Below are 13,826 nucleotides of genomic sequence, written 5' to 3' on the forward strand. Positions count from 1 at the left end.
ACAGCCAGAATGCTCCTTAGAAGCAAGGATGGTGAGACTTTATTTCACATACTTTGGACATATTATCAGGAGGGATCAGTCCCCAAAGAAGGACATTATGCTTGGTAAAGTAGGTCAGTGAAAAAGAGGAAGACCCTCAACGAGATGGACTGACAGTGGTTGTAACAATGGGCTCAAACACAGCAATGATTGTGAGGATGGCATGGGACCAGGCAGTGTTCCATTTTGTTGTACATCATAGGGCTGCCATGAGTCAGAACCAACTCAATGGCACCTAACAACATTTTCTGCTTCCCTGTATAGGGGTAGAGGTCCCTGGGTAGCGCAAGTGGTCTGTGCTTGATTACTAACATACAGGTTGGAGGCTGGAACCCATGCAGTGGTGCTGCAGAAAGGCCTGGCAATCTGCTTCTGTAAAGATTACAGCCAGGAAAACCCTATGGAGCTCAGTTCTAGTCTGTAACACATGAGGTCGACATTGTCAGAATTGACTTAACGGCAATGGGTTTGTTTTTTTGGTTTGTTTTATATGGGGGTGGGTGGCTGGCTGGATAAATTCAAACAGTGAGTATGACTCCAGTAGTTGGCTATGCACATAGTACTTTTAGACTCATTACCTAAACAAGCCAAACTCCTGGCTGCTAATACCTGCTTCCAGACCCAGAGCCCAGGGAGCTTCTGTTCCATTTCTTGGGCATACCATGTTTATCCTTTTTGCTGTCCAGCTATGTCTTCAATTTTCTCTTTTTTTATTTTATCTATCACTCCAACAAGTGAGAAAAAAACGGGTGCCTCAAGGCATATAGTCACAATACCATCTTGATCAGAAGTTTTGCCCATACAAGTTCTGCCTCTTAGAAGACTTACCCTCTCTTAAGGCTTTTACGGAAGAATTACAGGCCAACAGACTAGGTGCTAACAAAGGTAAAACTCTGAAATAAAAGGAAAAATTTTTGCAAGTAATTTTTAGTATATTTCTTGTCAATTTTTTTTTTTTTTTTTAGTGAAAATTACTGGGAAAATGATTAAATGTGGTTCTTATGCTTTTTTTTGTTTTTATTTTTTGTTATTGTTGAGAATATACACAGAACATACACCAATTCAACAATTTCCACATGTACAATTCATTGACACTGATTACATTCTTCAAGTTGTGTAACCATTCTCACCCTCCTTTTCCAAACTGTTCCTCCCCATTAACAAAAACTCACCCCAAGTTTCCTATTTAATCCTTCGATTTGCTGTTGTCAATTTGATCACATATAGATAGTCCTTTAAAAGCACAACGCTCAAGGCAGACATTCTTTACTAGTTAAGCTAAACTGTTGTTTGGTTTAAAGAAGACTTCAAGGGATAGTTCTGGTTAAGGTTTAAAGGTTATCTCTGGGCAATAGTTCCAGGAGTTCACCCAGCTTCCGTGGCACCAGAAAGACTGGAGTTCATGAAAATTTGAAATTCTGTTCTGCATTTTCCCCTTTTTGATCATGATTCTTCTACAGAATCTTTGATTTGATCAAAACATTCAGTAATGGTACCCAGACACCATCCAGTTCTTCTGGTCTCATGGCAAAGGAGACAGTTGTTCACGGAGGCTGTTAGCCACACATTCCATTTTCTCCTCCTATTCCTGACTCTTCCTTTCTTTGTTGCTCCCAGGTGAACAGTGGCCAATTGTTGTACCTTGGGTGTCCACCTACAAGTTTTTAAGACCTCAGGCACTATGCAATGAACTAGGAGGTAAAATTCAAGCACTAAACATGTTACTAGGCCAATTAACTGGGATGCCCCATGAAATCATGGCCCTAAACCTCCAAACCAAGGAACCAAATCCCACGAGGTGTTTGGTTGTAAAAATGTGGTACAGAAAATATAAGAAGGCTTTATGATAACTATTTACCAAATTCTAAGTAGGTTATGATAGCATAATTGTAAAGACAGGCTTAAAATATTTCTATTTAATTAAAAACTACAGCTTCTAACATTTAGTAATGAGGAGTTAAATGACTATTATGGTATTATGTTTGTCTAGCTACACAGCAAGCAACTCTTAAGCATCTCTATCTATAGAATCTATGTATAAATTTCTTAAAATTTTACTTTGGGGTGCAGAGAGCAAGGCAGAGAAGAGTGAAGGGAAAGGGGTGGAATAATAAGCTTTCAACATTCACCTAGTATCTGAACAACTGAAACCTATAGTCAAAAGTTTCAGAGACAGCCCTCCTTTTCAAAACAATCAAAGTCATTCAACCAAATCACATAAAATGAGTTGCTCTAAGACTGGTATTTCTGGATATTCTTCTCATTACAAACTATCAAGATGTTACTAATTATACAGTGTTATGAATCACAAAAAAGAAACGTTAGTAAATGACTCAAACACGTGTATGAATACTTATGCTGTACACCACCATCTTAGTAAACTTACACTGTGTCACTGGAAGAGATCCTTATGACTTCAGTAAGGAACCAGGCATTAATTCATGAACATCTTCAGATACGTTTTATGTTTAAGTCCTGGCTGTCTGCCACACATCTGCCATCATTAGAAAATTAAAACTAATTTTACCAAAATTTAAAACATCTGAATGCTCCTTAAAAACAACAATTCCTTAGCAAGTCTCTGCCTCTTAATGAGCTGTTCCTGACTCTATCATGTGATGTGAATTATTCAAAAGTCAAATAATCTCAAGCCCTTAAATACACAAATTGTCTTTCAATCAAGTAATTACTTGCTGTTTATCTAATGGCTAACAAGATCTAATTTGGCCTAAGCAAATCTGGAAAAATTCCCAAAATAAAACCATCAAAAACCAATATATTTCTCATATAGGAAAATAAACTAACACTGATTTCAGTTGGAGTGGGGGTGCTAGTCATGAATTTCAATTTCAAATCATTCTGTAAAGTGGAACCAACATTAAATAATTTTGCCTGAGTCTATGTTTACCACAGAAGAGCACTACAATATATTTTACCCTGAACTGTATTATTTTATCAACTATTTCATCTCTCTTTACTGTAGTCTAATAAATATGCTTTTTTCTGGAACTCAGGGACTTGCTACACTCTCCATTCCTTCATCTTCTAATATTAAACTCTCAATCAATATTCACCCCAGCAGTTCTCCATCAGCACAAGGGGAAGGAGAAGAAATAGGCTAAAACTACACAGGAAGCCCAAAGGAGGATGAGGTTTGGGGGGTAAGATGAAAAAAATCCTCCCCTGTGAATGATATCCAACTGAAAGAATAGTCTTGAAATGTTTATTATTCTTCAAATACTCTTCTGACACCAGCCTTTCTTGCTTTTTTTTCCTACCTCTCCAGGTCACTTCTCCTCAAGACTCCTCTTCCTCCACCTGTCCTTTACTCATCGGCATCTTGTACTAGACCTTACCTTTTACTCTACACACTCTCCCTGGACTGTCAAAAACCCACCCATGGCTTCAGTTACCACTTGTGTATAGCTAATAATTCCTAAATCCGTATCTCCAGGTTAGAACTCTTTATACAATCATTCATTCATTCAAAAATATTTATGAAGCCCCTAATGTATGCAAACCACGACTCCAGGCACTGAGGTTCCTGCCGTCATGTGGCTTGAAAACAAGTAGGGAATGGAAGAAATAAATAAATACTGAAAATATCAGATAGCGCTACCTACACAGAGATTTAAATTAGGATATTAAAGACTGGATGGCTAATTTAGACTGAGTGGTTAAGGAATTCCTCTGTGCAGAGTTGGCATTTAAGCTAAAATATGAATGACCAGAAGGGGTCAGTCATGTGAAGAAGAGTATTCTGGAAAAAGAAAGCAACTAGAGCAAAGGCCCAATAATGGGAATAAGCTTGGTATTTTCTAGAACCAGAAGAGATTGATTTGTCTGAAACATAGTACACAAGAAAAAGGACAGAAAAATTGGAGGAGAATATGGAAGCCAGATAAGCTAGGGAAAGCTCTGACAACTAGGTAAGGAATTCTGATTTTATCCTAGCAGTCCAGACTTTGTTCTACCGACGATGGAAAGCCAATGGAGAGTTGTTCTGTCTTGTTTTGTCCAGTGGAGAGATTTAATCCAGGAAGTGGCATGATCTATTTTTAAAAAGACCACACTGCCATGTGTCATGGATTGAATTGTGTCCCCCCAAAATATCCGTCAGCTTGGCTGGGTCATGATTCCCTATATTGTATAACTGTATACCATTTTGTAATCTGATGCAATTTCCTTACGTGTTGTAAATTCAATCACTATGATCTAATAAGATGGATTAGCAGAAGTTATACTGATGAGGTATACAAGATTGGATAGTGTCTTAAGCCAATCTCTTTGAGATATAAAAGACAGAAGCGAGCAGAGACACATGGGAACCTCATACCACCAAGAAAGCAGTACCAGGAGCAGAGCACGTCCTTTGGACCTGACGTTCCTGCACTGAGATGCTCCCAGACCAAGGGAAGGCTGATGCATCACAAGGACCTTCCTCCAGAGCCAACAGAGACAGAAAGCCTTCTCCTGGAGCTGATGCCCTGAATTTGGACTTATAGCCTACTCGACTATGAGAGAATAAACTTCGCTTTGCTAAAGCCATTCACTTGTGGTATTTCTGTTATAGCAGCACTAGATAACTAAGACACTATGTTAAAACTGATCACAGATGGGCACAAGTGATAGCAGGGACTCCAGTGAGAAGGCAATAATCCAGGCAAGAAGTGATGTCTCACTGGAGGGACCCTGGAAGACATGGCCCCCAGGCTCTCTGTTAGCACCAAAACTAAAACCATTCCCGAGGCCAACTCTTCAGACAAAGGTTAGACTAGACTACGGGACATAAAATGATACTCGTGAAGAGTATGCTTCTTAGCTCAAGTAGATACCTGAGACTAAATGGGCAGCTCCTGTCCAGTGGCAAGATGAGAAGGCAGAGAGGGTTAGGAGCTGGTTGAATGGACACGGGAAATCTGGGTGGAAAGGAAGAGTGTGCTGTCACAGTACAGGCAGAGCAACTAGGGTCACAAAACAATGTTTATGTATAAATTTTTGTATGAGAGACTAACTTGAATTGTAAACTTTCATTTACAGCACGACAATTAAAAAAAAAAAAAATAACTTCCCAGTGGAGGATTACAGTATATCCAACCACCTACTAGCCATCTTGTCATCTGTAAAAATCAGGCAGATGACCAAAACTGAATCATAATTTGCTCATCAAAATATACTCTAGCTTCGGTACTCCTAATTTTCGAAATCAATGCAATCATATACCCAACTGCCCAATGCAGTAACCAGGCATTGTCTTTCACTTGACCCTCTCCTTCATTCTCCAATTTCAGTCACCAAGTCCTAATTATTCAGCTCCTGAATCTCTTGAGCTCATCTACTCCTTTAAAAAATCATTACCATTAGCCTAGACTAGACCCTCATTTAGATTGTTTTCAGTCTCCTTCCTTTGCAATCTATTTTCCATTCTGCAACTAGTTATAGTCCTAAAAAAATGTTATCAAGTACTTTCCCTGCTTAAAATACTCAAATAGATTCCCACTGCCTATGAAACAAAATCCAAACTCCTGAACAAGACCCTGATCTGACTACGGATTACCTCTCATCTCTTATACTTTCAACACTACCAACGCCACTATCAGTTCCTCTACACACTATTCCAGCCACACTAAATTACCTGCAAGTTTACCACCTTTCTCCACAATTCACCACACCAATACCTACTTTTCTTTCAGGTCCCTTTCCTTATGGAAACCATTCCTAACCACTCAAGACTTAGCTAGGTGCCCCTTCCATGTGCTCTTGCAGCACATGAGATTTTCTCTATCACAGTACCTATCATACTGTACTATAATTGTTTGCTTAATTTTCTAGCATTAGTAATAGAGTATAAACTCAAAGAGAGTCAACCTATTTACTGCAATATAAAAAGTGCTTGATATATACTTTTTGAATAAATTTAAAATACTTCTTTTTGATGCCATATGACAGACTAGACATCCTGAAAAAAACGTTTTTAAATGTATTGTTAAACTAAGAAAAAAAGGAAGGAATATGAAGAGGCCAAAAATGAAGTGAAAGCGGTATGATGATTAATGCTATGTGTCAACTTGGCTAGGCTACGATTCTCAGTGGTTTGGCAGACACTATGTAATCATCTTACATTTTGTGATCTGACATGAGCAGCCAATCAGACGAAAGTGGAGTTTCCTTGGGGGTGGGCCGTGACTCTAGTACACAAATGGATGTTCTGGCAAAGTTCACTCTCTTTCAATCTTACACTCTTCTCACCATCTGACCTCTGGCTGTTGGATGTGAAAAGCCTTCAGCCTGCCACCTGACCTGCAGGTTTTGGATTCATCAACCCCTGCCACCCTGCGAGCCAGCAGCCTGCTGCATGACCTGCAGATTTTGGGTTCATCAGCTCCTACAACCACATGAGCCAGCAGAAGGCTTCAGCCTGCTGCCTGACCCTTGGATTTGGGATTTGCCAGCCCCCGCAAGTGTGTGAGTCATTTCCTTGAAGTAAATTTCTGTATATATATTTACATATACACTTTACTGGTTTTGCTCCTCTAGAGAACCCAGACTCAGATGAGCAGGATCTCTGTGGAATAAGTGTGCACAAAAAAGCCAGCTTTTCGCTGTGATGATTTCTGTTGAAACTTGTGTTCTTTGAGCTTCTACCTCCATGACTTCAAGGGGCACAGGAGAGCATAAGCCTAGGTTCTGCTCAAGATGCGGAATCTAACAGGAAAAACCCATATAAAAAGCTACACACATAGTATAACAATGAATCAGAAATAAATAATATACACAGATGTAAACAGCAAGGAAACATGCCTGTCTCTACCTTAGTGTTAAGCAGTGGGGAAGAAAAAACTCCACTGGAAATTTCTAAGGACAAGTCATCTCTCATACAAGTTTCCAGCCTGAATTCATGCTACCAATGTGGTCTTAAAAATCTAAAACAACAGAATTTAATTTAATGTGGTCCCAAGTTGTGTCCTTAGCAGCTAATAGGTACAAAAGCAAATCCTGTATGCAGGAATCCATCTTCAATCCAACTAGACTTCAAATAATTCCAGGATATAAAAACTGCAAAGAAAATCAGCAACTCGTAATTTCAAAAACATAAATATGACATCATAAATGAGGCGAAGAAGAGGTAGAGTGGAGATAACATACTGAGAACCAAAAAGATTTCTGAGACTAGAATTTTCAATAGCTCAGTATAAAGTAACTATGTTTAATGTGACTAAAGTAATAAAACAGAAGTTTGAAAATATAAGCAAGGAACAAGAGCTCAACCAAGCAAAGAGAAAAATAAACAACTTCTAGAAATAAAGAATACAATCATTAAACTTAAAAATCTAATATATACATCAACCAGATTAGAGGCAACTGAAAAAGAATTAGTAAACTGAGTAAACCTGAGGAAATAATCCAGAATGCAGATCAGAAATTTTAGAGACATGGAAAACAAAGAAGATCTAACATATTTCAAATTGAGTTCCAGAAGGTAGTAACAGAGAAATGGGAAGACGTAATATTTGAAAAGATAATGACAGAGAATTGTAGAATTTCAGAAAGGTAGAAAGATTCCTCAGATCCAGGAAGCCCAACGAATCTCAAGCAGGATAAATACAAAGAAATACATACCTAGTCACGTTATAGTAAAACTGCAGTTTAGCAGTTTACACCAAGGGGGAAGCAGGGCTTTCAAAATAAAGTTAGCAAAAAAAAAAAAAAAAAAAACAGTCAAATAAACTATGACTACAAAAGCATGATATCTGACTTCTCAACAGCAACTGTGGAAGCCAATAAAAAGTGGAATAACATCTTAAATGTGCTTTTACCCAAAAAAGATCCTCACCTAAAGGAACGTCTATAAGATGCACGACAGACAGAAAGATTTAAGATCAGAGAAATGAGAAAAAGTAGTGAACAAAGATTTTTAATAAATCTAAACAAACAACAACAGATACATTACAGGGGAGAAAGAGCAGAACACACACAAAATACAAGCCAACAACAGCATGTAAACTGGGAGGGTATGATCAGAGTCAAAGCATTCTAAGTTCTTTATACTTTTGAGAAGGAGATTAAACATACCAATTACCTTTAGATCTGAGGTACAGACCTAGCATATATAACTTCCAAACAAGTGCACGCACGTATGTGCATAAGAGGGAGCGAACGTAATAACAAAAAAATTTAACGGCAAAAAAACAAATTGAAAAGAAAAAGCACGTGATAAAATGGCAGAAATATACCCAAACATATCAGTATTTATAATAAAAGTAAACACAATAAACTTCCAGCTAAAAGACAAGGATTATCACATTAGGACAAAGAAAGGTTAAAGCCAAAGGATGGAAAAGTTATACTGTTTTTCTTTTTCCAAATATTAACCAAAAGAAATCTGGTGGAGATGTTACTAAAGAAAAAGTTGTACACACAATAAAAGGTACAATTCATCAGTGTTATGTAATAATTCTAAACTTGTATATATCTCATAACATAGCCTCAAAATACATAAAGCAAGAATTTATAGTACTACCAGGAAAGACCATCAAATCTACCATCCGAGAGGGATAGTCTAACATATTTCTTGGTAATAATAAATTTAAGAAAAGACAATACAGAAGAGCTGTAGAGCAAAACTAAAGGCTTAAGGGGACTGACATATATAAACACTGCTCCCAGCAATCAAAAATATACACTTTTTTCAAGCACAAATGGGCCATGTAGAAAAACTGACCAAATGGTAAACCAAACAGTTAGCCTCAACAAATTGCAAGACTAAAATCAAGCAAGCAAACTACAATAAAGTTAAAAATCAGTGACAGATAACCAGAAATATTTCATCCATCTGGAAATTTAAAAACGCTTTTAATAACTAGTCAAAGAAGAACTATAATGGAAATTATTAAAAATTTAGAGCTAAAAAAATTTAAAATATTACATATCAAAACTTGTAGGATGTGTTATCACAGCTTAAATGCCTACTGTAGAAAAGAAGGAAAGTTTAAAATTAATAAGCAAAATATCTAACAGTTAGAAAAGGAATGACAGGATAAACACAAAGCAGAAGGAGAATATAATTAAGGTAAGAGTAGAAACAAAATAGGAAACAAACATACAATACAAAGGTTCAAGTAAAAATAATTTACTTGGAAAAATAATAAAGTAGATAAAACTCTGACAAGGTTAATCAAGAAAATAAGACATAAACATCATTAGGAATGGAAAAAAAGGACACATTATATTATTGAAACATGTTACTGAAACAAGGACATAACTATACATGTTATACACTCTAAGTGTGTACTTCAGATCTTAACAGCGAATATTATGAACTTCATGTCAATAAATTAAATACTTAAAGTGGATAGATTGCTAGAAAAAAATTGCTGTTAGGTGCCATCGTGTAAGTTCCGACTCATAGCAACCCTATGCACAACAGACGAAACATTGCCCAGTCCTGCGCCATCTTCACAATCATTGTTATGCCTGAGTCTACTGTTTTGGCCACCATGTCAATCTATCTCATTGAGGATCTTCCTCTTTTTCGCTGACCCTCTACCAAGTATGATGTCCTTCTCCAGGGACTGATTCCTCCTGATAACATATCCAAAGTACATGAGACAAAGTCTCGCCATCCCTGCTTCTAAGGACCATTCTGGCTGTATTTCTTCCAAGACAGATTTGTTCATTCTTTTGGTAGTCCATGGTATATTCAACATTCTTCGCCAACACCATAATTCAAAGGCATCAATTCTTCTTCGGTCTTCCTTATTCACTGCCCAGCTTTCGCGTGCATATGAGGTGACTGAAAATACCATGGCTTGAGTCAGGCACACCTTAGTCATCAAGGTGCCATCTTTGCTTTTTAACACTTTAAAGAAGTCTCTTGTAACAGATTTGCTTGATGCAATGTGTCGTTTGATTTCTTGATGGCTGCTTCCACAGGCGTTGATTGTGGATCCAAGTAAAATGAAATCCTTGACAATTTCAATCTTTCTCCATTTATCATAATGTTACTTATTGGTCCAGTTGTGAGGATTTTTGTTATCTTTATGTTGAGGTGTAATTCATACTTCACTTTCAGCAGGCATGGTCATGTTATCTGCATATCGCAGGTTGTTAATGAGTCTTCCTCCAATTCTGATGCCACATTCTTCTTCATATAGCCCAGCTTCTCGGATTATCTGCTCAGCATACAGACTGAATAAGTATGGTGAAAGGATACAACCCTGACACACACCTCTCTTGACTTTAAGCCATCCAATATCCCCTTTTTCTCTCTGAACAACTGCATCTTGATCTACGTACAGGTTCCTCATGAGCACAATTAAGTGTTCTGGAATTCTCATTCATCGGAATGTTATCCATAATTTGTTATGATCCACACAGTAGAATGCCTTTGCATAGTCAACAAAACACAGATAATCATCTTTCTGGTATTCTCTGCTTTCAGCCAGGATCCACCTGACATCAGCAATGACATCCTTCATTTCATATCTTCTTCTGAATCCAGCTTCAATTTTTGGCAGTTCCCCGTAGATGTATTGCTGCAATTGCTTTTGAATGATCTTCAGCAAAATTTTACTTGCGTGTGATATTAATGGTACGGTTCGATAATTTTTTCATTCTGTTGGATCACCTTTCTTTGGAATAGGCAGGAATATGGATCTCTTCCAGTCAGTTGGGCAGGTAGCTGTCTTCCAGATTTCTTGCAACAGACAAGGGAGCACTTCCAGCGTGGCAACCGTTCACTGAAACATCTTAACTGGTATTCTGTCAATTCCTAGAGCCTTGTTTTTCACCAGTGTTTTCAGTACAGCCTGGACTTCTTCCTTCAGTACCATCAGTTCCTGATCATATGCTACCTCCTGAAATGGTTGAAGGTTGACCAATTCTTTCTTGTACAGTGACTGTGTATTTCTTCCATATTCTTTCTTGTACAGTAACTCTGTGTATTTCTTCCATATTCTTTTGATGCTTCCAGCATTGTTCAGTATTTTGCCCATAGAATCCTTCACTATTGCAACTCCAGGCTTGAATTTTTTTCTTCGGTTCTTTCAGCTTGAGAAATGCCAAGCATATTCTTTTTGGTTTTAGTTTTCTAACTCCAGCTCTTTGCACATTTCATTTTAATACTTTACTTTGTCTTCTCGAGCCACCTTTGAAATCTTCTGTTCAGCTCTTTTACTTCAGCATTTCTTCCATTCGCTTTAGCTACTCCATGATAAAGAGCAAGTTTCAGAGTCTCTTCTGACATCCATTTTGGTCTTTTCCTCCTTTCCTGTCTTTTTAAAGCTCTCTTGCTTTCTTCATGTATAATGTCCTTGATGTCAGTCTACAACTTCTCTGGTCTTTGGTCCTCAGTGTTCAACGTGTCAAATCTATGCTTGAAATGGTCTCTAAATTCAGGTGGGATATACTCAAGGTCGTACTCTGGCTCTCGTGGACTTGTTCTAATTTTCTTCAGCTTCAGTAATTGATGATCTGTTCCGCAGTCGACCCCTGGTCTTGATATGACTGATGATACTGAGCTTTTCCATCATCTCTTTCCACAGATGCAGTCAATCTGATTCCTGTGTACTCCATCCAGCAAGGTCCACGTATACAGTCGCCGTTTATACAACTTACCAAAATTGAGTCAAGAAAAACTGAATAGCTTTGTAACATTCAAAGAAATTAAATCAGCAGTTTAAAACCATCCCACAAAGAAAACACATATCCAGAAAGTTTTACAGGTTAAGAATCTCAAACATTCCAGGAACAAACAATCTTCCATAAACTATTCCAGTATACGGAAAAAAGATAATTAAAAACAAAAAGTATACATACCTGTTTCATCAAATGTTGGTACTTTTCCTCCTTTCATAGTTTGTGATCCCTGTCCTTCTTTCTGAATATTTGTGGAATATAACTTTACTTGATTCAGTGCACAAATGTATGGGTGACCACAGGGAACCATGCTTGAAAAGCTTCCAAATGTCACTAAATTCTGCCATTCTAAAAGAAAAAAAAAATATTTTAATTTCAGACAAGCTCACAATAAGTATTTATATACTCAATAAAAGATGCCTACTGGTAGTTCTGGCAAAATGGCGCTCTAGGCAGAAGCACCACACCGTCCCTCCACAGCAAAGATCCGAAAAACTAAGCCGAACAGAGAATAAAACAATCCTGAAACCCTAAAACATCAAATGAAGAGATAAAGAACTCAGCCAAGCACCAAATGGAGTGAGAAAACTACCAGAGAATGGAGAGCGAGGAGAGATTCATGCAGAGGTCCCCTACCAGCTAACGCAGTGCGGATCAGCCACCTTGGACTCCTATCGGAGACCAGCAAACGGAGTATGAGAAAGCAGCCTCATGGAGCTTCCAGCGGGAGACAAAACAACTGGGAATTGGCGATATACGCTTTCCCACTCCCCACCCTTCTTCACTCCGACTCGGCCTCCTCTGCTTCCTGCGGCCACAGTCTCTTGACCGGGAAACAGTGGCTGCTTGGATTCCATACACCTGAACGGGTGGCTCTCTGAGTGCCATTTGTTGGCTGCTAGTGTTGTTTTTTTTCCGCTTCTTTTTATTTCTTCCTTGCCTCACCCGACTTCCCCCTCCTTTCACTCGAGCACCTCGCTCCATGCGCCATCTTTGCTTCTTCCTCAGGGGCTGCAGAGCTCCGGTAATTTGTGATATACGCTTTCCCACTCTCTACCCTTCTTCACCCACACTCGGCCGCCTCTGCTTCCCACGGACACAGTCTCTTGTCCAGAAACACCAGCCCACACTAGCTGGCTCTCTGAGTGCCATTTGTTGGCTGCTAGTGTTGTTTTTTGTTTTTTTTTTTTTTGCTTCTTTTGATTTCTTACTTGCCTCTCACCACCTCCCCCTCCCTTCGCCCAAGTACCTGGCTCCGTGCGCCATCCTTGCTTCTTCCTGAGGGGCTGCAGAGCTCCGTTCGAGTGTGGAGCTGCTTCCCAGTTTGGGCTGCCGTGCTGGTAGGATCCCGGGGCTTTTGTTCGTTTGTTTGTTTTGAATTGTTTGTTTTCTTTTCCTTTTCTTGAGTTGGGAGCCCATCCTGGTCAGGCTGAGCTGCATGGCAGGGAGACTCCCCTTTGGGTTCCACAGACATGCAGAGGGATCCCTGAGCGCATTTCTTTTTACATTGGTTTTTTTTCCCCCCTGTTTCTTTGGGGGCCTTTCTTGTTTTGTTTTGTTTTTTTAATTTGTTTTGTTTTCTTTCTCCTTTTTCCCTTTTTGTCTTTCTTCATTACTCAGTTTTTCGTCTCTCTATATCTTTCTTTTCTTTCTGTTCCCTGAATACCTGGCGTTGTATACCTCTACGCCTTCTAACCAGGCTGTACTGAAAAACCTGACAGCGACTTCCCCAGACCTCATAGCTGCGCCCGTGGGATCCCTGGGAACTCTGCGATTCTTTAACCTTTCTGATTCTTATTTATTCATTCTTTTCTTTTCCTGCTCCTCCCCTTTCTGTTTTTCTCCATTTCATAGTCTCTTATCTCTCCACTCCAATGGCAAGCTTCCCTAGCATTCTTTTTTCTTTGTTTTTATGTTTTTGGCTCCTGTTCCTCTCTCCTCTCTCCCATATCCACCGTAGCTCCACACATAACAATCTCCCCGCTGGATCCTGCCTACCTACAACGTGTGCTTGACATCACCCCACCAAGCAGCACAGGCACAGCCTACTGGAATCTGCCCTGCATTGATTACCGACCACCTCTGGCGGCTGTAGTAAGTGCCACAAACAACCCGTCCCAGTAACTCCTCTTCAGCTAGACCTGCCCTGC

The 13,826-nt window shown here is 39.0% G+C and overlaps 1 protein-coding gene across 2 annotated transcripts in view; it reads right to left on the reverse strand.

Annotated features, from left to right (window-relative positions):
• Positions 1-13,826, reverse strand: part of SLC30A9 (solute carrier family 30 member 9) — a 105,401-nt gene that overhangs the window by 64,246 nt on the left and 27,329 nt on the right. For both annotated transcript variants that reach the window (XM_004384643.3, XM_023738910.1), the window contains exon 2: positions 11,857-12,024. In XM_004384643.3, coding sequence (XP_004384700.1) covers positions 11,857-12,024 — 168 coding nt within the window. The remainder of the gene's footprint in view (positions 1-11,856; positions 12,025-13,826) is intronic.

The sequence above is a fragment of the Trichechus manatus genome, unplaced genomic scaffold (assembly GCF_000243295.1).
Source record: "Trichechus manatus latirostris isolate Lorelei unplaced genomic scaffold, TriManLat1.0 scaffold00126, whole genome shotgun sequence".
Classification (NCBI taxonomy): domain Eukaryota; kingdom Metazoa; phylum Chordata; class Mammalia; order Sirenia; family Trichechidae; genus Trichechus; species Trichechus manatus.